The sequence below is a fragment of the Cetorhinus maximus genome, chromosome 13 (assembly GCF_964194155.1).
Source record: "Cetorhinus maximus chromosome 13, sCetMax3.hap1.1, whole genome shotgun sequence".
In the NCBI taxonomy this organism is placed as follows: Eukaryota; Metazoa; Chordata; class Chondrichthyes; order Lamniformes; family Cetorhinidae; genus Cetorhinus; species Cetorhinus maximus.
The window spans coordinates 92,137,298-92,162,108 of NC_135891.1; the positions used below are offsets into that span (position 1 = coordinate 92,137,298).

A 24,811-nucleotide genomic window follows, 5' to 3' on the forward strand; every position below is an offset into this window, starting at 1 on the left:
TACCAGTTTACTGTTAGGGCTGATCCTTGCGTAGGCGGCCCTTACTTTCGTGTGAATGTAGAGAATTATCTGATCACTGAGGGTATCCTGGTTTCACTTGTACTCATATGTGCATGTTTTTTCTGTTGTTCCTAACTAGAGAACTTAAAGCCAAATGTAGCACCTACTATGGCTTAAATTAACTAATTCATCCCAGACTGGAGATGATGCATGTGACCTTCCTGGTGCGACACAGCAGAGTATTTACACATGTCTGCCAGGACTTCTGATGCGATTCTTCAACAAAACTTTGTAATATTTTAAATTGAATTTTCATTTAAAAACACAAATGCAAATCCCTGACTAAAAGCACCCCCTTAATATTTACTGTTATTGTATTGGTGAATTACGAAGCTGAACCTTGTGTGAAGCTCAATGCGTGTGTTCATAATTTTTAGGTAGAAGAGAAAATCAAGCAGACCCATCGTAAATACTTGCTGCAGGAGCAGTTGAAGATTATTAAGAAAGAGCTGGGGCTGGAAAAGGAAGATAAAGATGCCATTGAGGAGAAGTTTCGGGAGAGGCTGAAGGAACTGGTTGTTCCAAAGCATGTCATGGAAGTTATTGATGAAGAGCTGAACAAACTCAACTTACTTGATAATCATTCCTCTGAGTTCAAGTGAGAATACTTGTGTAATTTTACATAACAGCTTTTCCAGGATCAAATACCTTACGGTGTTTTTAGGAGGGAAACAGAGTTTCTTGAGCTCTATGTTACTTGTAGACATGAAAATTTTGTAGCTTGAAGTTTAAAAATGTCTGCTCGTGAGGGAAGTGGGTTATGGGTGTTGAGGGATTGAAGTGCTGCTGGGTTAGAAAAGAAAAAGGGCAGGTGACCAGTTAAATCAATAGGAAAAGTCACAATGGTTTGAAACATTGGGAGTGTTCCCAAAAGCCCCCATGCATGAGGGAAAACTTTGAAGCTGGCGGGCAAGATGGTATGAAAAGCACTTTTAAAATAATGTACATGATGAGTGCAGTGAAAAGATCATTAATGTTTTAAAGTAACATTGCAGGAATTAAGATGATACAGTTACATTAATTTAGTATGATTCATGAAAGTGTGTCATGATTTGGGATTTAGGTCTATTTTTCCCATGGAAGCATCTTGGTTTAATTTAACTTAATAGTACAGTTTTTATTATAAATATAGCCCTTAAAGTTACACTGAAAGCTGGGGGCTGAGGAGACATATATTAAAATCAGATGAACCAATTTGTAAAATGAGACTTCTTGCATACAACTTCAACTAGGGTCAATAGTGGGCATTTATACCTTCCAATAAATTATCCAGACTCAAAGTCAGGATGATCTATTCATCTAACAATTGCAGAGGCCAGTTGGGCCAATCATCTCATCCCCAAGACATCACTTCAGGAGTTCCTCAAGGAAGTGTCTTGGCCCAACCATCTTCAGTTGTTTCATCATTGACCTTCCCTCCATTATAAGGTCAGAAATTGAGATGTTCACTGATGATTGCAGTGTTCAGTATCATTCACAATTCCTCAGATACTGAAGCAATCCAGACCTGGACAACATTCGAGCCTCGGCTGATAAGCCATAAGTAACATTTGTGCCACAGATGTACCAGATAATGACCAACTCCCCTTGATGTTCAACTGTATTACCACCACAGAATGCTCCACCATTAACATCGTGGGGGTTACCTTTGACAAGATACTTGACTGGACCAGCTACATAAATTCTGTGCCCAAGAGCAAGTCAGAGACTGTGAAATCTGAAGTGTGTGACTCATCTCCTGACTCTCCAAAGCCTGTCAGCGATCTATAAGGCCCAAGTCAGGGGCATAATGGAATACTCTCCATTTGCTTGAATGATTGCTGATCCAACAACATTCAAGCATCTGAATACCATCCATGCTTGCTTGATTAACACCATATCCACCATCTTAAGCATTCTCTCCACCACCAGTATCAGCAGTGTGTGCCATCTATAAAATGTACTGCAGCATTTTGCCAAGGTTCCTTTGACAGGTTCTTCCAAACCTGCTCTACCTCTGTCTCCAGAAAGACAAGGGCTACAGACATGTGGAGAACACCAGCTGCAAGTTCTCTTCCAAGTCGCACACAATCCTTACATGGAAGTATATTGTAGTTTCTTCATTGTTGTTAGGTCAAAACACTGGAACACTCTCCCTAATAGAACTGTGGATATAACTACACCACAGGATTGCAGTTGTTTAAGGCGGTTCAATACCACCTTCCCGGGGCAGTTAGGGATGGGTAATAAATGCTGGCCTTGCCAGTGACGCCCACATCCCATAAACAAATAAAAAATGAATTAAGTTTCAGTAAGGCTAGGTTTACTGTAAATCTTATGTTTGTTCAATTATGGTATGTTAAAAGACACAGTTTACCAATTGGTGTCTGGCCTCATGTCACTAAAGTGGCGAACAGTCAATCTGTCAAAAGATGGTGGTGGAGAAGTGCATTTGATGTCATAATTTTATCCATTTCATCCTTTGGTCATGCTTGTAGTATGTCCAGATATTGGGCAGTACAGGGTAAGCTGATTGTAGGGTATATGGGACCCACTTATAAGAGACTTGATGGCACTGAACCCAAAGAATCTGATGATAACTTAAAACCTGCAGAGGAGCAATAAGTTCTTTTCAAAATTTATGAATCTACTAAACTTTTTAGATGAGTTTGTATGATGGGCTATGCACCTGAAATGTTACTTAGGATATACAGCACAGAAACAGGCCATCCAGCCCAAGCTGAATATGCAGGCTTTGGAGCTCCACTTGTGTCTCCTCTTGTCTGTCTTCCTTTAATTCTTATCAGTATAACCCTCTATTCCCTTCTCCCTCATATGATTATCGAGATTCCCTTCAAAAGCATCTATTCTATTGGCTTCAACCACTCCCTGTAGTCACGAGTTCTACATTCTCACCACACTCTGGGTAAAGAAATTTCTTCTGAATTACCCCACTTGATTTCTTGGTGATTGACTTATATTGATTGCATCTAGTTTGCCCTTCCCCACAAGTGGAAACATTCCTTCTGTATCTACCCTATCAAAACCCTTTCACAATTTTAAAGACCTGTCTTAGGTCATCCCTAGTCTTTTTTAAAGAGAAAAAAAGAGGCCTAGCCTGTTTATCTTTTCCAGATATTCCTGCATTTCTGATATTACCCTTGTAAATCTTTTTTACATCTTCTCCAGTGCCTCTCTATATATATATATATATATATATATATACAAAATAAGAATAAATGTGGCCTAACAAGTTTGGTGCAACTTTAGTATAACCTCTAATTCCTTTCAACACTGTCCCTCTAGAAATAAATTTTAGTGCTTGGTTACTTTTTTTTAATGGCCTTGTTAACTTGTGTCACTACTTTGTGATTTGTATATTTGTACCCCCAAATCCCTCAATTCCTCTACCCCATTTAGATTCTTATTTTCTAAGAAATACACAACCTCCTAATTTTTTTGCCAAAATGTACTGCCTTACATTTATCTATGTTGAAATTCATTCGCCAATTACATGCCCATTCTGCAAATTCATTGATAGCTTCTTGCAATTTGTTGTTGTAACCTGTAATCCTTAGTATTGATTAACCTCCCCCCCCCACCCCAAATTTGGTGGTGTCTGCAAATTTTGAAATTGTGCTTTTGATTCCAAAGTCTAAATCGTCAATATAAATTGTGAACAACAGTGGCCTGAGCACTGACCCTTGTGGAATGCCAGTGCCCACCTTCTGAACAACAACCCTTTACCCCTAATCTCTGCTTTCTGTTTTAAAGCCAGCTAACTATCCATTCTGCTACTTGTCCACTGACTCTGGATTTTCTGACCTTATGCATTAGTCTATTGTGTAGTGCCCTATCAAAGGCCTTTTGAAAATCTAGATAAATTACTTCTGCATTCCCTTGTCTACTCACCGTTGAAACAAACTCAACAAGGTTGGTCAGGCAGTACTTTCCCTTACTAGATGATCTTTTCTCATTTTTTAGTAGGGATTCCATTATTTTTCCTACCACTGATGTTGAGCTGAGAGGTCTTTAGTTTTCTGGACATGCTTTATGTCTCTTACTCTAACTGCATTAAAATAAAAATAGGTGAAAAGTTAAATAAACTTATCAAACTTAGAGGATAAAACCTCTTGGGCAGAATTTTTTGCTTGGCATGTGGGCGCACGCCCGCCTGACACGCTCAAGCGTGAAATAGCACATGATGACATCAGGTGGGCGCCCCAATGTCATGGTGCACTCATGCGATGTTTCGGTCAGCAGACGTGCACAAGAAACGGCAGCGTGCCCACCAACAATTAAGAGGCCTATTAAGGCCATTAACGTATTAATCAAACGTAATTTTTCGTTGCCTGTCCAACAATCCGGTCGGTGGCCAGGTGGCCTTTGCCTTTTTGAGGAAATCTCACCCAAAGGCAGGATGAGGTTTCCAATATTAATTTAAAAAACAATAAAAACGTTTGCACAGGATTTTCATCTGGTATATGTTCCGGTGACGGATTCTGATACATGGGCATTTTTTCCTGGTTTTTACAATCTTTATTCTTGGCATTTAAATTCTTCAGCTCCCTGAGGCAGCTTTCTGCCTTCAGGGAGCTTTCTTTGAGTGCTCCCCCGCGCCCGCGCTGACTTCAGTGTTTGCCTTTCTCCCACCCCACCCTGGCAGCGCTGATCCTTTCAGCGCACCTTTCACGCTGGCTGGCTGTTAATTGGCCAGCCAGCATGAAATTGCGGTCGGGGACTGATCGCAGTCGGGGGGTCTGCTCCCAGGCCCACTGATTGCGGGCACCCGCCGAACTAAATATCCTGCCCCTTCTCTGGATGGATTGCATCCATACATTTTAAAATAATCTAGAAGTTAGTAGAGGCATTACATTTTTATTAATTCAATAGAGAAAGATGTAGCTCCAGAAAACTGGCAGCTAGCTAATATTTTGCCTATATTCAAGAAGGGGGATATTCCCATCCAGTTTTCCCTCGTGTTTATGTGCCTGTAAAATATTTTACTATTTTGTTTTATGTCCCTTGATAATTTAATTTTATAGTTTGTCTTTGCCTTTCTATATTTTTGACTTCCATTCTCTTCGTATTCTCCCTTGCCAAACCCTCCCCTGCTGTGTAGGTACTTAGTGTGTCTCTTTCCGTACCCTCAACTATTTTCTTTATTCTTTATTCATCCATGGTAACATGGTGTTTAGCTCACTCTTGTTTTTTTTTTAGCGGCAAATAATTTTCCTGGACTTTGAACACAGTTTTAAATGTTTCCCATTGTAGTTCTACATCATTGTTTGCCAGTGTTGTTCATTTTATTTTCCTAAGTTATATTGTTAGTCCCTTAAATTTGGCTTTTCTCTAGTCAATTATTCTGCTCTTTGTCATACTAGTCTTTCTCAGTTATTATCTTAAAGCGTATAATATTGTAGTCACCCTTTCCTAGATTATTGCTGAAAAAGGAGACATGTCGAAGCTTTTCGACTTGCACTCATCAGGACACTTCACAAGAATACCCAATATAGGGGGAAAACAACAATTTAAACTATATGAGAAGAGAGTGCGTACATGTTCTTTCTAGCTGCAAAGAACAGGGCCCTGTGTATTAATATTTGTAGCTTCCAGTACATACAAATGCGCCACACTGTGAGCCTGACTGACGATCTTAAATTGGTTGTGAGCGTAATTCTTATTTGGATTATTTGCACTACATGTACATACATTATGCCTGTTTCAACTAAACAAAATAAATGACAGCCATTTGCTGATTCATTCCTCGGGGCAGTGCCTTGACAAATCAGGGTCAAGATGCCTGATTTAAGTTTTTTAAAAAATGCTTGGCAGTTAACTGTCAGTCACCGTCACTGGTGCATTCTCCATGGCAGCGCCTCTACCAATCAGAGTCCATTGATCAACCAATTAGCACTCTCTTCTCATACAATATAAATTGTTGTTTTCCCCTTACATTGATTGATAGTCTTGCGAAGTGTCCTGATGAGTGCAAGATGAAAAGCTTCGACATGTCTTTTTTCAGCAATACTCAAGTTCTGAACTACCAAACAACTACTTTTCCTAGATGTTCCCCCATTTCTCTTATCTGCTCTGGCTCATTCACTGTTACTAAATCCATTACTGAATCCTCCCTTAATGGGCTTCTACGTTTTGATTTGGAAAGGAGTCCTGTACACGTTGTCAGAACAACATTCCCTTATCTCTTTTACCTACGTCTCCTGGAAAATTGATATCGGTTGTTGAAATTGCCAATGATTATTCTATGTTTTTTACTCATTTCCTTAAGTTGTTTGTATATTTCTTTCCCCACCTCCTTTCCACTAGTTGTGACCTGTAGACTCTCCCTAGAAGTGTGGCTCATCCTTTAACTTTATCTCTCTCCGTAAGAATTCTATTTCTGTTTTGCTGGTAGCAACGTCACTTTTTCTGCTGCCATTGTCTCCCCTAATAAATATAACTACTCCATCTCCCCTTTCTCCTTATCTATCTTTCCTAAATACTTTGTATTCCAACCCTGATTTTTCTGTAGCCATGTCTCAATAATCCCTACTAGCTTTGATTCCTCACAATATTATTGACTCCAGTTCCCCTGTTTTAACAGACACTGTGCATTACTGTACAGAGTTTAACTCATTTTTAAAAGCAGTTCTTCCTAATTTGTTTTTACTCATTTTTTTACATTCTTGTTCCAAAATTCTATTTATCCCCTGGCCATCCAAGTATTCTCTCCTTTCCTGTTTCATTTGTATTTAGGCTGATTTAATTTCCTGTACATTCCTCCCTCTTGCCCTCTTCTTACTAGTTCAATGCCATTGCTTCCTCCCTATTTACGCTTTCCATTAGGGCATGTCCCACCCAGGTTCAGGCCTTTTCTGTTGCCTCAATACAGCTCCTTCCTGTCCAATTTTGAGGAACCCCTCTTTCCCACAGCAGCTCCTTAGCCACTTGCTAATTCTCCTGTTCTGACTGTTTGTTACTATGCCAATTTGCATGTGGGTCAGACAGTAACTCAGATTATTATCCTTGAGGTGCCACTTTTTAATTAAGCTCCTAATTCCTGATATTCCATCAAAAGGACCTCCTTCATGCTCCCACCTATATTGTTTGTTCTGATTTGGACCAAGACAACTGGATTATCCCTCTTCCCCCTCCAAATTGCTCTCCAGCCACCATGTTTACTCTGGCACCATGCAAGCAACACACCCTATGGGATCCTTGTTTGTGGCTGCAGAGGATGCTGTCTATTCCCTTAATTATAGAATCCCCTATCACTTCCACATATCTAGCCCATTCTGCTCTCTTACCACCCCCCACCCCAATCCTTGGACAGCCTTCTGAGCCAGGGTACCTTAGTCTGCATTGTCCCCTGCATATCTTTTCTCCTTGTCCTCCCTGGTAGCCAGTACATCACACCTGTTGGACAGGGCTAGTGCCTCTGGGACCTTCTCCTCAATCTCTCTTTCTGTCTTCACTATCCTGCTTCTTAATAGTCATATCCTCCTTTTCCTGAACCTGTGTTTTTCTCTAGTGTCCTAGATAAAACTATCCAGAAATCCCTTTTGTTTCGGAGTGTCTCTAACTCGCACTCTAGCTCAATGACTCTGAGCCTGAGTGACTGAAGGCTGAGGTGTGGTAATCTGGGGTGGTCTTGCTGTCCGCAAATTCCCACATTCTATAGTCCAGGCACATAGCCTGCCCTGCCATCTCTACTTTTTTTTATTATCTATTTGTCTAATGATGGCCTGAATGAATTTAATTAAATGAATATTTATATATTAATTAGTTTATCTATTTGTTTATCTAACAAAGTAATAGATGTAATTCCCCATTTCTTAATTTAAACAACTGCCCTGGCTTAGAGAGACAGAAATAATGTTGTTATACTCACCAACCAGTCACCTACTTGCTGTCTTCTAACATCACTCCTTGATTTTTCTTTTTGTTCTCTCTCACTCACTCCTTATATCCTGCCTCTCATCTCTAGTCCAGAGTAGGGGGAGGTGGTGGTGTAGTGGTATTGTCACTGGACTGGTAATCCAGAGACCCAGGGTAATGCTTTGGGGACTGGGGTTTGAATCCCACCATGGCAGATGGTGGAATTTGAATTCAATAAAAAAAATCTGAATTAAAAGTCTGATGATGACCATGAAACCATTGCTGATTGTTGTAAAAACCCATCTGGTTCACTAATGTCCTTTAGGGAAGGAAATCTGCTGTCCTTACCTGGCCTGGCCTACATGTGACTCCAGACGCACTGCAATGTGGTTGACTCTTAAAATGCCCCCTGTATTTTCAGCATTTTCAGTTTTATATTGCAGGTTGCCAGCATTTGCAGTTTTTCTGCTGAGGAACATAGGTGGGAAAGTTGACCTGGAATTTGCAAGTACTTGCAAGTCTGTTTATAATTTAAGCATAATGGATTCTGCGCTTCTCATTTACAGCAGTTAGACGTTCAGGCCTTAAAGGAACAGGGTAATCCAAACACCCTCTTGGCAGATTAATAGATGGTGTGATACACTGTAAAAGGTTTCAATAATTATAAAACAGTGCAACATCCAACTTAACATGAGATCCGCTCAGTGCTTTCAAATTAATTCTTAGATTGTTAAACTTTTGATTTTGATTTATAACCAATTCTGTATGTGAAGTAACTAAATGGACAGAATCTTCCAGTTCAGGCGCAGAAGAGGGAGTCATTTCCACTGAGGGGCAGGCTGACTGACCCCACACGATCTTGCGCTGTTCAGCTTATTACATATGCTTACTCATTCTTATGGCAGGGGCAGGCAGGAAGTCGCTGTTACCTCATGGGGTTGAAGATCTTGGTGCCATATTTAAAGGGCAACCTGATAGCCTCCGCTATCCCTTCCACCTTTGCCTAGCCACCGCTTCCACCCTTCCCCGCTAACCCTTCCTCCCTCCCTTGGTCATCTTCCATGCAACTGCCACTACCCAGTCTCAAGCGTAGGCTGGCATTTACAGGTGTTCCCCAAAGAGCACAATGTAGTGGCAACTCACCATTAATAATGGAAGAAGTCCACCTCGCCAGATGCACGTCACTTATGTGCAGTTGTGAATGTGAACATTCTGATTTCTTGCTGGTGGGGAACTTAGGTTGGAGGGGGAACTTGATTCCAGCAAAGTGGCCTTTTAATGAGCATGCATGACATGTTACTGCATGGAAAAGGGTTTCTGACATTGCTCTTTAAACCCACCCGCTAAAGTCCTGAAAACATAATTGCTAGAGTTCATCCCATGTTGGGAAACTGATTTTTGGCCTCATGCCAAATTAAGTCTCCCCCCACCCACACCCACTAAGCTTTCCGCTGCTGGCAGGCCTGGAAGATTCTGCCCATTGTGTTGCTTGATTCTAGTTTCCTTTTGCTCTTGGTGACTTTTGTTTTCGCTTCACCTGCTTTAGTGTGACTCGGAATTACTTGGACTGGCTGACGACAATGCCCTGGGGAAAATGCAGTGAAGAAAACATGGATCTGAAACGAGCCAACGCGGTGCTGGAGGAGGATCATTATGGCATGGAGGAGGTCAAAAAACGCATCCTGGTATGAGCTGACCAATCGTCATTACTATACATATTCAATGGTTAATGATCCGTGCCCTGAGAGCATACAATTTGTCCTGCATGCTGATTTCACCTAGGAACAGTATGCACTAGATACAACATACTTCCCTGGAGAGGGAGAATTGGATAAGTTTCCCCAGGATTTTTTTTCTCTTTGGGAGTTACTGAGGCTTATTACAGACCCTGGTTGAGACTGACTTGGCTGAGATTGGGCTTAAACTCAGGGTTTTCTGAACGTGTCCTACCCTTCATGTTGCACTTAACCCCTGAGACAGCAGATTACATCTTCTGCTGCAGTGTGGGTTCCGCCAGGCACCACCCTGTTCTCGCTGCTTGCTTTAAACTGCTGTTCCACTGAGGAGAAAGTCTGCCTGTGTGCTCAGAGCTATTCTACCTACATTAAAGTGCATTTAGATAATTATTTAAGCACTTAATTTAACTCCAAATGGGTTTAAAAGATGCCTCTGCTTTGCTCCTTAAATTCAGAGGACACCATGCTGGAATTGTGAAGTCATTGGAACTGTGTAGTACCAAACCTGAAATGATGTGTGAGTGTCTTCTCCAGAGGATCTCACTGCTTCTGTCCTGAGACAGGTCTGGACCTTGATGTCAGATTTATACTGCAGTTCACATTGATGCTAAACTTCCTTAGGATATACAACACAGGAACAGGTCATTTGGCTCAATCAGTTTATGCCTGTTTTTATGCTCCACAGGAGCCTACTTCCATCCTTCCTGGCCAAACTCTTATCTGTATAACTCACTATTCTCTCCTCCCTCCTGCTTATCTAGCTTCCCCTTAATTGTATCCCTGTCCCTATGATTGGTCAGAATCTCTCCACTCTTTGGGTAAAGAAGTTCTTTCTGAATTTTGTATTTGATGTCTTGGTATATAAAGGCGCCTTTTAATTACCTTTTTAAAAAGTTTTCATTGTAATAACGCATGGAGCTCCTGTTAGGTGGGGTAAATCTGTAAGCCTGGATTTGTAATGTACATCTCTTCTGTGTTTCCAGGAATTTATTGCAGTTAGCCAACTGCGTGGTACAACCCAAGGGAAGATTCTATGCTTCTACGGTCCACCTGGAGTTGGCAAGACCAGCATTGCTCGATCTATAGCAAGAGCATTAAACCGAGAGTATTTCAGGTTCAGTGTTGGAGGAATGACTGATGTAGCAGAAATCAAGGGTCACAGGTATTGTAATCATCTGATTGCATTTAAACCATGTCATTACTGTACTGTGAGCATTTGCAGCTGATGGTAACTGTAGTTATAGCTTGCGAATGACACGTCCTGTACAGGTATTGAACTAATATTGAAATAAATGTAATTCTATTTGATGTTTTTTTTAAGTACAAATTAGTCCTGTAATCATTTAGCCAAAAATATACGGATTTTGTGATCATCTCTTCTGTCAATTTTCTACCAGCCGCATTTAATCATTCTCACTTACATTTGCCAGTGATCAGAAAATGGAATCCTGGTTCATTTCTTGTTCCTCCCATCTCACCTAATGGTTGTGTACTGATTGCAATAGTGCAACTGGTTGCTGTTTCGCATGTGCTCATTATATCTAAAATACTTATTCAGAATTGTTTTACTCATTGTATACTGAACAGAGTACTACAGAATTTCTGCACGTGATGCTACTTGATTGCTGTCAACCATGCTCCAGTAGGGACTTGGTGACACTAATGATATATTACAATAATCACCATTATGATGTTGTAAAGGGACTAACAGAAGAATGGAGTCTATGTAAATAGTGCTGTATGCTGAGAAGTACTAAATTATTGAATTTCTTTTGTGTCTGTACATATTCCCACTTTCAGCCTTCTCATTTAGGGCAAAATGTTCCAGAAAAGCTTTTTTTGTACACTTTCATCATTGAGCAATGCCACAGATAATGAATGTGTACAGCATATAAAATGAATAAAATGCTGGGAAGTTGAGATGGTAAGGAATCTGAGAAAACTTAATACTGCCATAAAGTAGCTTGTTTGGTTAAAAGCGCCTAAACTTGATCTTCCAGTGCTGCTGAGGTGGATATCATTTGCTTGAGAATAAGTAGCTTTGAAGTAAATAACCGCAACTATTTACGTGAAAAGATTTTTCAAAGATACAGGAGCGTACGTCATGAGGTGGTAAATACCTTTTTGATGTAGGCAAAATATGGCGTATAAAGGAGCGAAGTTTTTAACAAGACTTCAAAGGGCTTGCAAGAACCTGAAACTGAAAGCTATTCTTGTATAGATTAATCACCTACACTGGATATCAATTAAGCCTGTTCTGTACACTTCACCATCAAATGTTTTGTTTTACTTTGTGTTGTTAACTATAGAAGGAAGGAGGATTAACAGTTGAATGTTTACATTTAAGGATAGGTTAACTACTGTTGCTGGACCTCCCAGAGTTGTAGACAGATGATAACATTACAACCTAAGAGGAATGCATGTGTATTGTCACTCTTAGTGTTTCTACTTCACCATGTTTCAGAAGATTTACTTCATAACAAAATGAAGATAAGAGCCTGTTGGATGGTATTGAAAAGCTTTTAATACTGACAAGAACTTTAAAAAACAGTTGTCAAATTAAGTGTACCAGTTTGCCGACATCAACATAACATTAAATATTTGGTATCAATGTGCAGAAAATAGACTGGAACTCTTTTTTGGTTGAATTAAGTGGGGTATTGACTATTTGTTAACAGATCTAGCTGTTCTAATTTACGATTTATCTATAGCAACAGCTCTAAATACAGTCTTTACAGGTTTAGTAGGTTAACAGATTAATTGTGTGGATTCTGAGATGAACCTGTTGCTAAGATTAGCATCATAAAGAATATAAGAAAAATCAGAGATAGTCAAAGACCATCTGGCCTATTGAAGCTCATCTGTAATACCCTAATTCTCTCATTGAAGCTCATCTCATCAGTACATTAACTCTTCCATTCGTCAGCACCCATCACTCCAGTGCACAGATACTTGCAAACAAATAGAAGAACGACCACTAACTTAGTCTCACAGAAAGAATAGTGAGCTAAGTTTCGGCTGCATGATCATGCTGCTATATTAAAGTACAATTTACAGAATAAAATGAAAAAGGTAGGAACCCAATGTTATGTCTAGTGCATACAAGTGGGTTTATGTCTGGGTACGTGCTGCCAAATTCAGGATTATGATCCTGCTTCATACTGGGTCCAGAATCTAACACAAACCTATTGTGGTTTCAGTTGGGAAGATTTTGGATTCTTAAATCCCTAATTAATGTGATTTATCAAACATGAATAACAAAGTCCTCTGTCCCACAGTGCATTACAGTGTGCAATGCAGTGACCTGCCTCTTGCAGCTATCTATATTGTAACTACCATTATTGTTTATGTTGACGTAACCTTTTTTAGAGTCATAGAGTAATTTACAGCATTGCAAGAGGCCATCCGGCTCATAGTCTATGCCAGCTTGCCGTGAAGCAATAGTCAGTCCCACTCCCCTCCTCAGTTCCGTAGCCCTGCAAGTTTATTTCCTTCAAATGGAGATTCAATTTCCTTTTGAAATCATTGATTATTTCTGCATTCACCAACTTTGTAGGCACTGATTCCCAGGTTATTACCACTTGCTGTATAAAAAAATTCTTCCTCGCACTCCCTCTGTATCTCTTGCCCAAAATCTTAAATCTGTGCTTCTCTTGTCCTTGTACCAAGAATGGTGACCAGAACTGGATGCAATATTGTAGTTGGGGCCTAACTAGATCTTTATATAGGTTCAACATAACTTCCCTGCTATGCACTCAATGCCTCTATTTATGGAGCCCAAGATCCCATATACTTTGCTAACCATTCTCTCAATATGTCCTGCCACCTTCAAAGATCGATGCTCTTGCACCCACAGGTCCCTCTGTTCCTACACACTCTTTAGAATTGTGCCATTAAGTCCATATGGCCTCTCCACAACCCTTCTGCCAAAACACATCACAACATACTTCTCTGCATTAAATTCCATCTACCATTTGTTTGCCCATTCTGCTAGCCTATCTATGTCTTGTTGCAGACAACTCATATCACCCTCCTTATTGATGTATTATTTTCAATCTTCATCCATTTGTGCTGTCAGCTAAAGAGTGCATATTCATGGTAAATTCTTAAGAAGTGTTGACAGTAGTAGTAAGCTGCAAGTTGTATTCATTTTTTCATAGGAGGACGTATGTTGGAGCTATGCCTGGAAAAGTCATTCAGTGCCTGAAGAAAACCAAGACTGAAAATCCATTAGTTCTTATTGATGAGGTAAAATTCTTTAAAATAATTGTAATTAGTACCAGAAGGCTTGTAAACTAGTGGTGATCAAAAGTTCACAACTTTAGCTCATGATTGCTGTTTCACATAGCTTCAAATTTTATTTTACACTGCATTTAATTGATTTGTGCTGATCTGTATATATGGAATTTTTAATGACCTGGTCCATTGTTGGTTACATAGCTTGCACAGAGTTTTCACATGTCTGATCCTGTACAATTGCTTTTGCCTGTTCTAGATTGATAAAATTGGTCGTGGTTATCAGGGCGATCCATCTTCAGCATTGCTGGAGCTTCTTGATCCCGAACAGAATTTTAACTTTTTGGACCATTACCTTGATGTGCCAGTTGATTTATCAAAGGTATGTTTTGGGTTCCCTCTTGTCTTGGCCTTTGTTCTGCTTTCTAGGGCCTCCTGCAAGATTACTGCAGCAACAGTTACATTTTCTTGTGTCATGGATTCTAACTTTCAGTTAAAGTGCTACCTGTCTCAACACAATAACCAGTTCTGTTTCGGAATTTACTAATAAATTATATGTAAAACATTTCTTCAGCTTTCTTTTTTCAGTCATGCTTTATTAGATACTGAGATCTCAAAATCCTGGCTAACATTTTAGGAGCCAAAATTATTTTTTCCAGTTCAGAAATGATAATCCAACATACAGTATTACATTATTTTGCTTAATTTAAAATCACTTTATTCAAAGTAACCATTTTTTAAGCACTAAATTCCCACTTTGTGCTGTTATTTATATTGAATTAGCCCATAATTTGAATTAAACAAACATTTGTAGTACAAGAAGTGAATAGAATTATCAGTTTTATACTGTAAGAATTTTTTTTGATTGTTAATCCCCCTCAAATATAATTCCATATGGTTTAGCAGCTTTCGATTACCTTGCTCTAGTGAATATTCTGAGTCTGGACAATGATTGTTGGCTGCTGTGCATAGAAGATATTGCAACCGTAGAGGATATCACCGCCAAACACAATCCTGTTCTCTCATGCACCACCCAGCTGGACTTGTGATCAGTATCAAAAAAAAATGTGGCCAATTTTACCACCTCTACAGCAAATTAGGGTTAAAACAGCCCTGACTGAAGATTAAATCTGGGACTTCCAGATGTGATTTTACAAGTAACCATTAAAAAAATATACCTGGGAACTATCCATAAAATATCTGTTTGTATATTGAATACTATTATGTTTAAGAGATGACATTTGTTGATCTGTTTCGTAATCAATGCTTGTTCTTGTGGTGTCAGTTAAATGTGTAGTAAGCAGCGGGACAATGAGTTGTATTGTCTCGCTACTGTTTTATTTTCACTGCTATGAAATCTCAAGAATAGAAGTTCTATGTTGTACATGCAATTGGGAGACCATGGCATAGTAGTAATGTCACTGGACTAGTAATCCAGAGGCCCAGCTGATGCTCTGGCGACATAGGTTCAAATCCCATCACAGCAGTTGGTGGAATTTAAGTTCAATTAATAAGATATCTATAATTGAAAGCTCATGACCATGAAAATATCATTGATTTAAAAAAAAGTCTGGTTCAGAGAAAGAAATCACAGCAATGTGGTTGAAATGGCCTTTGAAATAGCCTAGCATACCACTCAAGGGGAATTGGGGATGGGCAACAAATGCTGGCCTTTACAGCGACATCTGTATCCCATAAAAGGATGTAAAAATTTTGTCCAATGCAAATCCTGTATTTAAGTGCATTGTAAAGTATAGTAGTATGTTGGTTTAACTACTGTTACATGGAATTATCTAATGACTTAGAGTTAAACTTTCTGAACCATACAATATTTTAAGCCCTGGTCTGTCTTGACTTAACTGATCTTAGCCAGTTAATGGTAGAAATGCTATAAATAGCCTTACCACCCTAAGGATGGTAAAATAAGCTGAGATTCCCACTTGTTATTAGCCTACAGTGATCTCTTCTCGAAATGCCTGCGTGGATATTAGAGAAGGACGAGTTTGGGGTCACCTGTAATGCTCTTCATGTTCAGGTAGTTCTTCCAACTGTTTGTTTGGTCTTGAAATGAACATGGATGTACAAGCAAGTGTGAGATACCGTAGGGCTGGGTGTATATGCTAATATGTTTGTGGCGGCAAAAGTGTAGTATGTATTCTCATTGGAAACCACGATAAAACAGCTCTTTCTGAACCTCCTGGGCCATCAAATTCAAACAGGAGCATTCATCAAAGAAATATTGGCATAAAGAAGACTGTTTTGTGGGTTTCATGGGCCAGATTACCACATCACGGGTTACGTATGGCCTAGTGTTGCAGGTAAAAATACCCCTGTCTCAGAGCAGCTGCAATCTGTGAAACCATGTCCAGTGAGAATCAGGACTTTTGATGAGCAGGGAGAAAAAGGCTATGTTGTTGAATGATCTGCTCTAATCCTGTGTCTCTTACTTTGATAGGTACTTTTTATCTGCACTGCTAATGTGACTGAAACAATTCCAGAACCTTTACGAGATCGAATGGAGATGATTAACATTTCTGGCTATGTAGCACAGGAGAAGCTTGCGATTGCTGAGGTACATCATCTAGAAACAAGCATAATAGATCTGAAGAAAAGATTGTACTGCCAGATCTTTTTGAACATGAAATTTTCTATAATTCTGAAATGGACTTTGAATTGTGGATGTGAGAAGCCACAAAAATACAGGCGCCTCAGTAACTTAGATGCAAGCAAAGAATTTAGTCTGTTTGCAAAACTTCCCATTAATTATGTTCCAGTGTTGAATAAGTACGTCATGGAGTTCAAGTCCTGCTTCTGGCACTTCAACGCACTGCAGTACCATGTTGTTGCAGATGCCATCTTTTGGTTGAGACACTAAATCAATTAAACCAAGTCTGTTTGTTCAAATAGATATGAAATATCCCATGGCACTATTCATAAAAATCAGGGGAGTTCTGCCATGCCCTGGACAACGTTTACCATTTAACAAATGCTCTCAAAAACAGATAAATTTGTCATTCATCTCATTTGCTGCTTTTGGGATCTTGCTATGCACAGATTGGCTGCTGTGTTTGCCTACAAAAAAATAGCACTTTTAAAAATAGCTCTTTACAAATGAATTTCCTTTTTCTCTTGGGTTGTAAACTTGGATTCTCAATTTATTGCAGCGTTATCTGGTTCCCCAAGCAATGAACGCCTGCGGTCTGAACAAAGAGAGTGCGCAGATCACATCTGAAGCACTTACTGTTCTGATTAAACAGTACTGCAGAGAAAGTGGGGTTCGCAATCTGCAAAAACAGGTGGAGAAGGTGAGTGCACTGTGGTTACTGATGTAAATGTTCTAACCAGGAAAAGGCTCCTCGGTGTACAGACAATAGTATATTCAGCATTGATGTCCAACAAAGTAGCCTGTCTCTAAACTGATATCTTCCTCGACTGCACATATCTCCAATAAACTGCTCGCTGATCCTCTGTTTGAGTTCTGTCAGAATGACTTGGCTCCTGATCTCATTACAGCCTTGATCTAAGCATGGACAAAAGAGCTGAATACTCGAAGGGAGGTGAGAGTGATTGCCTTTGATCCTATCAAGGCAGCATTTGACAATGTGGCATCATTGAGCATTGTAAAATTGAAGTCAGTGGAAATTAGGGGAAAACTCTCCACTAGCTGGAATCATTCCTAGCACAAATGAAAATGTTTATGGTTGTTGAAAACCAATCACTGCAGGAGTTCTTCAGAGCAGTTTGCTGGTCCAACCATCTTTAGCTGCTTCATCAATCAACTTCCCTCCATAGTAAGGTCCAAAGAAGGGTTGTTCACTGATAATTGTTCAGTTCCATCTACAATTCTTGAGGTAATGAAGCAGTCCATGCCCACATACATTCAGTCCTGGACTGATAAGTAGCAAGTAACATCTGTGCTACACAAGTGCTTGGTAATGGCTCTCTCCAATAGGGGAGAGTCTAACCTCTTCCCTTGACATTCAGAGGTATAACCATCATTTGAATTCCTCACCATCAACATCCAAGGGGTCACCATTGGCCAGATTCTTCACTAGACCAGCCATTCAAACACTGTAGTTACAAGAGCAAGTCAGAGCCTGTGTATCCTGCGATCAGTGACTCACCATCTGACTAGGAGTGTGATGGAATGCAGTCCACTTGCTTGGATGAGCACAGAAGCAATAACACTTAAGAAACTCAACATCATCCAGGATAAGACAGCCTTCTTAATTGACATCACCTTCACTCCCTCCACCACCAGCACACTGAGACTGCAGTGTGTACCACCTGCAAGAAGCACAGCAGGAACTCACCAAGACATAATTGACAGAACCTCCTAAAGCTGTGACCTCTACCCCCTGGAAGCACAATAGCAACAGGCACATGGGAACACAACCACTTGCAAGTTCCCCCCTAAGTTACACACCATCCTGATTTGGAAATACATTAATCGTCACTGAAGGAACTCCTGACTGCACAGTGGTTCAAGAAGGCAGCTCACTATCGCCTTCTTAAGGGCAATTAGGGATTGGTAATAAATGCTAGCCTTGCCACCAATGGCCACATCCTGTGAATGAATAAAAAAAAGCATACTGTACCATGCATCAGACTACGAACCTAACTTCTTTGAAAAAAATTATGATGTAAAATCTCTGCGGCCTAATTTTTTAGCACAGGGTGTAGGACTGGATATGTAATGGTACAAGGTTTGGTGTCCGTTCTGTTTTCTTTCCTTTTTCTGTCACACTTTATTAAATATATATAGAGAGGGAGTTTCTACCTTGGGAATTGTTTAAAAGCTATATTGAAACTCTCATGGTCCAGATTTTGCTGTAGCAGGGGATCTAACAGTGTCTACCGTTAGTTAGACTTGGGCTTGCACATTGTTAAATTGCGAAGCAAGTGACTGAATTTGGGAGCTTATAAAATCATAACAGGGGAAACAGGTCATCTGGGACCTAGGTGAACAAGGCAAGCGACTGTATCTCAATCAGACTGAAGGATTGTAAAATTAACAGTGCAAGGACTGAGGGGAGTGTAAATTAGAATGGGTGAATTCAATATCAAATCAGGCATAGAAAGAGAAATAAAGGGAAAGACTGATTGGATTGAGAGAGAAAAGAGAAACTTTTTGAAAAAATAACTACCTTTTAAAATTCTCCAGCAATTAATACCTGAAGAAATGAGAAGTCACATTTTTAAATGGTTTACTTTCAATACTAGAGACATTGCTTTGTAGTAATCAACATCTGCCATGTTAAGAGTCCTTAAACTTGAAATATCAAGATTATGACATGTTTAGTTTGTATCTACTGCACAAATACTGCAATTTCACACCATTCAATGCGTTTTAATGGTGAGGTAGACAGTGGGATGCTTTTTTTTTTGCAAATCAAATGACTCCTATTGGAAAGAATGAGTGTATATGTTTGCATGCACATGTAGGCACTGAATGAGAGCCAGCTCAGCTTTGACATTTTCTTACAGTCACTGTTGTTTGAAAGTGTTTATTTTATCCCTGTCCCCATATTCAGAGAGTAGCATATTTGTGACTGGAGAGCTGCAGATTGTTCTGGTAAGCTGGTTACTTCACATTACATTCTTCTATGCTGCTTTTAAAGCCCGGATGCATCATGTAGCTGGGCTTTCATTTCAATCTCAGTTTTATGTTTTGTGCATGTTTTTCCAGTTGGTTGAATTTCTACAGTCGCAAGTGTCAATTTCTCTTCTGTAGGTGCTTCGCAAGGCTGCTTATAAAATTGTACACAAGGAGGCTGACACAGTAGTGGCAACCCCCGAGAACCTCCAGGATTTTGTTGGAAAACCTATTTTCACGGTGGACAGGATGTATGATGTCACTCCTCCAGGAGTTGTAATGGGTTTAGCCTGGACAGCGATGGGTAAGTGGATGAGCTTTGAATTGATTGAGTCAGAGCAATGCAATAGTACATTTCCACCCTGTCCCCTCCTCAGCCTGTGTGCTGCAGAGAAACCCTTATCTGTGTTTGCTACCTCTAGACTTGACTATTCCAATGCTCTCCTAGATGGCCTCCCATTTTTCACCCTCCATAAACTTTAGACTGCCTAACCCTTTGCTGTCCTTCCCTAACTCACACTGAGTCTCATTTATCCATCATCCTTGTTTTTGCTGACCTGCATTGGCTTCTAGTTCATAGACATTTATATTTTAAAATTCTCACCATCACGTTAAGATCCCTCTGTGGCCTCACCCATTCCTACCTCTGTAACCTTCTATTGTAGTACAACCCTCTGAGAACTCTTGTTTCTCCTGTGCATCCCCATTTCCGCAGCCACTTCCTTGGATGTCGTGTCTTCAGTTGCCTAGGCCCAAGGCTCTGAAATTCCTTCCCTAAACCCACTGCTCCTCCCTCCTCCTTTTTGATGCTACCTCTCTGACCAAGCTTTTGATCACCTAATTCTTCTCCTTTGGCTTATTGTAAATTTCTTGTCTGATTATGCTCCCGTAAAACATTGTGGGACATTTTACTACATTAAAGTTCTCTATAGATGAAAGTTGCTGTTGTTGTTCAGAGAGAAGCCTGTTACTTCTGTCTTGCTTCAATCAACTCTTCCTCAGAGATGGCCTTGTTGTTTATAAAAACAATTCAGAATCCCTTCAGATATGGGAACTTGTCTATTTAATATTTGAAATAAATTTTGAAATCTAGTTCCCCTCCTGCACTATCAGTTGTTCCATGTGTCAGTCAGCCTTTTGCTAAATAAATATCTCTGAACGTATTATTTATTTTTTGTTTCCTCATCTATGATCTATCCCCATCTTATCAAACTATTTTGCAATCTTCAAAATTTATATCAAATCATCCTTTTTCTCTTCGAAAGACAAGTTCTCTGGTACAAAAGGTGCTGTTTGTAGCTTGGTTCTCAAGCACTGGTATTAGACTTGCAACCATCCACTGAATCCTCTTCAATAAAACATTACCCTCTTGAAATAAAAGATCAAACTGACAATACTTGCTCTCACTAAGGCCATGTGGAATTTGAAAATTGCCTTTCTATTTTATATATTCAAATCCTTGCTAGGTAGCTGAACAATTTTTTTTAACAGCTTGGGAACGCTTCACTGTGTTAGAATTAAAGGGATTTGAAGTTGTTATAAATTGGTTGCAGCAAATCATTCATTGACACAGTGCAGAAATCAACTTCATTACAGTTCCAAACATATCGTATATCACCTGTTATTTTATTGGAGAGAGTAGTGTGCGTTGTGTACTACTTCTTGTTCAGCTGCTTTAGCTAGATAAGTGTTAAGCTCCTGCCAGCATTACGTCCAACCATGCAAGCTAAGGTGTCCTTTTGGCCCTTACCTCTATCTGACTATTCACAATCCTCTTCTTTATTCTCAATTAAGAACAATCAAAGTTGGCCCCACCAGCTCAAATTCTGGTTGACTTGCTTACTCAGCAAGTTTACACATTTTAAGTTCAATTGTATGTAGGCATTTCCTGCCGCTATCTAATACTTTGCAGTGGTATCCTGTTTTCTATTCCTCTTTGAATGAACAAGCAGCCATTGTTACATTTAAAAGCTAGGTTTATCAATCTTATAAATAATAATGATTGAATAATTGAAATGTGTACAGGAGAACTTTTTAGGTCAATATGTAGAGGGTTCAACAAGGGACGGTGCATTGTTGGACCTAATTCTGGGGAATGAAGCCGGGCAGGTAGCTGAGGTGGTGGTGGGTGAGCATTTTAGTGAAAGCGACCACAACACAGTACATTTTAAGTTTGTTATGGACAAAGAAATCGACAAGTTGCAAAAAAATGTTTTGGATTGGGGAGAGTGGATTTTAGTAAAATAAGTAAGGATCTGGCCAAGGTAGACTGGGAACAGTTACTTATGGGGAAATCTACAGAGGAACAGTGGGGGGTGTTCAAAAAGGAAATGGGGAGGGTACAGGCTCAACATGTTCCCTCTAGGGTGATAGGAAGGACTAACAAGCCAAGAGAACCATGGATCGTCAGAGATATTCAGGTTATGATGAGAAGGAAGAGAGAGGCTTTTAGCAGGTACAAGGGAAGCAAATCAGCGGAGGCATTAGTGGAGTACAGACAGTGCAGGGTAGAGCTTAAGAAAGCAGTTAGGAGAGCTAAGAGGGGATATGAGAAAGCTCTAGCTGGTAAAAGTAGGGAAAATCCCAAGATATTCTATAAGTATATCAATGGGAAGAGGATAACCAGGGAAAGAGTAGGGCCCATAAGGGACCAAGGGGGTAATCTATGGGTGGAGCCAGAGGACATCGCTAGAGTGTTGAATGAATACTTCACGTCCGTCTTCACCCAAGAGAATGAGGATGAAGGTATCGAACTCGGGGAGAGAGACTGCGAGGTTCTTAAGCCAATTAATATAGGGGGTGACAAGGTATTGGAGGTGTTGGCAGGCTTAAAAGTGGACAAATCTCCAGGTCCGGATGATTTGTATCCCAAACTGCTGAGGGAGGCAAGGGAGGAGATCGCAGGGGCTCTGATCTGAATTTTTAATTCCTCTCTGGCCATGGGGGAGGTGCCAGAGCACTGGAGAACAGCTAATGTGGTTCCGCTATTTAAGAAGGGTTGTAGAGATAAGCCAGGGAACTAGAGGCCAGTGAGTCTCACATCAGTGTTAGGGAAACTACTGGAGAAAGTTCTGAAGGAGAGTATCTATCTCCACTTGGAGAGGCAAGGTTTGATCAGGTATAGTCAGCATGGCTTTGTCAGAGGGATGTCATGCCTAACAAATTTGATTGAATTTTTTGAGGAGGTGACCAGGTGTGTAGATGAGGGTAGTGCAGTTGATGTATTTTATATGGATTTCAGCAAAGCCTTTGACAAGGTCCCACATGGGAGACTTATAAAGAAGGCAAATGCACATGCGATACAGGGTAATTTGATAAGGTGGATTCAAAATTGGCTTAGTTGTAGGAGGCAGAGGGTGATGACAGAAGGATGCTTTAGTGACTGGAAGCCAGTGTCCAGTGATGTACCACAGGGATCTGTACTCGGTCTCCTATTATTTGTCATTTATATAAACGACATAGATGACTATGTGGGGGGTAGGATTAGTAAGTTTGTGGATGACACAAAGATTGGCTGGGTGGTTAACAGTGAGGTTGTCTTTGGCTACAGGAAGATATAGATGGGATGGTCAAATGGGCAGATAAGTGGCAGATGGAATTTAACCCTGAAAAGTGTGAGGTGATACACTTTGGAAGGAGTAATTTGACAAGGAAGTATTTAATGAATGGCATGGCACTAGGAAGTTCTGAGGAACAAAGGGATCTTGGCGTGTGTGTCCATAGATCTCTGAAGGCAGAGGGGAATGTTAGTAGGATGGTGAAAAAGGCATATGGGACACTTACCTACATCAATCGAGGCATAGTAGGGAGGTCATGTTGGAGTTGTATAGAACCTTGGTGAGGCCACAGCTGGTGTACTACGTGCAGTTCTGGTCGCCACATTATAGGAAGGATGTGATTGTACTGGAGCGGGTGCAGAGGAGGTTCACCAGGATGTTGCCTGGGATGAAACATTTAAGTTATGAAGAGAGGTTGGATAGACTTGGGTTGTTTTCATTGGAGCAAAGAAGACTGAGGGGCGACCTGATCGAGGTGTACATGATTATGAGGGGCATGGACAGGGTGGATAGGGAGCAGCTGTTCCCCTTAGTTGAAGGGTCAGTCACAAGGGGGCATAAGTTCAAGGTGAGGGGCAGCAGGTTTAGGGAGGATGTGAGGAAAAACCTTTTTACCCAGAGGGTGGTGACGGTCTGGAATGCACTGCCTGGGAGGGTGGTGGAGGCGGGTTGCCTCACATCCTTTAAAAAGTACCTGGATGAGCATTTGGCACGTCATAACATTCAAGGCTATGGGCCAAGTGCTGGTAAATGGGATTAGGTAGGCAGGTCAGGTGTTTCTCACGTGTCGGTGCAGACCCAGTGGGCTGAAGGGCCTCTTCTGCACTGTGATTCTGTGATGATAATTGCTGATGTTGCACACAAGTTTCAGTTCCTGATTAATCACAAACGCTTCCCTGAGACCACCATCCTGTTTTGACTGTCAGGTCTAATCAAACATGGAGCTTACATTTTAGAATTACTCAAACTATCGCACCATCAACATCCTGGGGGTTGCCACTGATCAGAAACTTAACAGGACTGGCCACGAGCAGGTCAAGAGGCTGGGAATTCTGCAGTGAGTAACTCATCTTCTGACTCTCCGAAGCCTGTCCACCTTCTACAGGGCACAAGTCAGGAGTGTGATTGAATACTCTCCACTTGCCTGGATGAATGCAGCTCCCAAAAAATACTCAAGAAACTCAACACCATCCAGGACAAAGCAGCACGTCTGATCACCCCATCCACCGCCTTAAACAGTCACTCTCTCCATCACCGGCATGCAGTGGCAGCGCTGTGTACCACCTACAAGATGTAGTGCAGCAGCTGGCCAACAGTGCCTTTTGAAACCAGTTACCTCTACTATTAGAAGGACAAGGGCAGCAGATACATGGGAACACCACCATCTGCAAGCTCCCCTCCAAGCCACAGACCATCCAGGCTTGGAACCATATCACTGTTCCTTCATTGTCACTGGGTCAAAATTCTGGAACTTCCAAACAGCACTTGGGTGTATGATCACATTTCAAAAACAAATTTTAAAAAAATCTAAAATTACTACAGTTACTACACCTTTAAAATTTACTTAAATGACTGTTATTAAAGATAGAGTCCTAACCTTACAACAGTAAACAACTGAATCAGTGAAATGATTATTAGTAAATCAATCCATGATTTTATCCAACATCTTGAGGCTGAACTCTTACATTTGTGGCGTTCATTTCACACTAATTAAATCGTAATGGGATACATCTGTCTTCAGCTCTGTATTTTGCAGGCATACACTGTTT

General features: G+C 40.5%; 1 protein-coding gene across 2 annotated transcripts in view; it reads left to right on the forward strand.

Moving 5' to 3' along the window:
* lonp1 (lon peptidase 1, mitochondrial) overlaps positions 1–24,811 on the forward strand; it is a 42,944-nt gene that overhangs the window by 13,515 nt on the left and 4,618 nt on the right. For both annotated transcript variants that reach the window (XM_078555774.1, XM_078555776.1), the window contains exons 8-15: positions 438–658; positions 9,464–9,602; positions 10,637–10,815; positions 13,814–13,901; positions 14,149–14,271; positions 16,345–16,461; positions 17,054–17,194; positions 19,624–19,789. In XM_078555774.1, the coding sequence (XP_078411900.1) occupies positions 438–658; positions 9,464–9,602; positions 10,637–10,815; positions 13,814–13,901; positions 14,149–14,271; positions 16,345–16,461; positions 17,054–17,194; positions 19,624–19,789 (1,174 nt within the window). The remainder of the gene's footprint in view (positions 1–437; positions 659–9,463; positions 9,603–10,636; positions 10,816–13,813; positions 13,902–14,148; positions 14,272–16,344; positions 16,462–17,053; positions 17,195–19,623; positions 19,790–24,811) is intronic.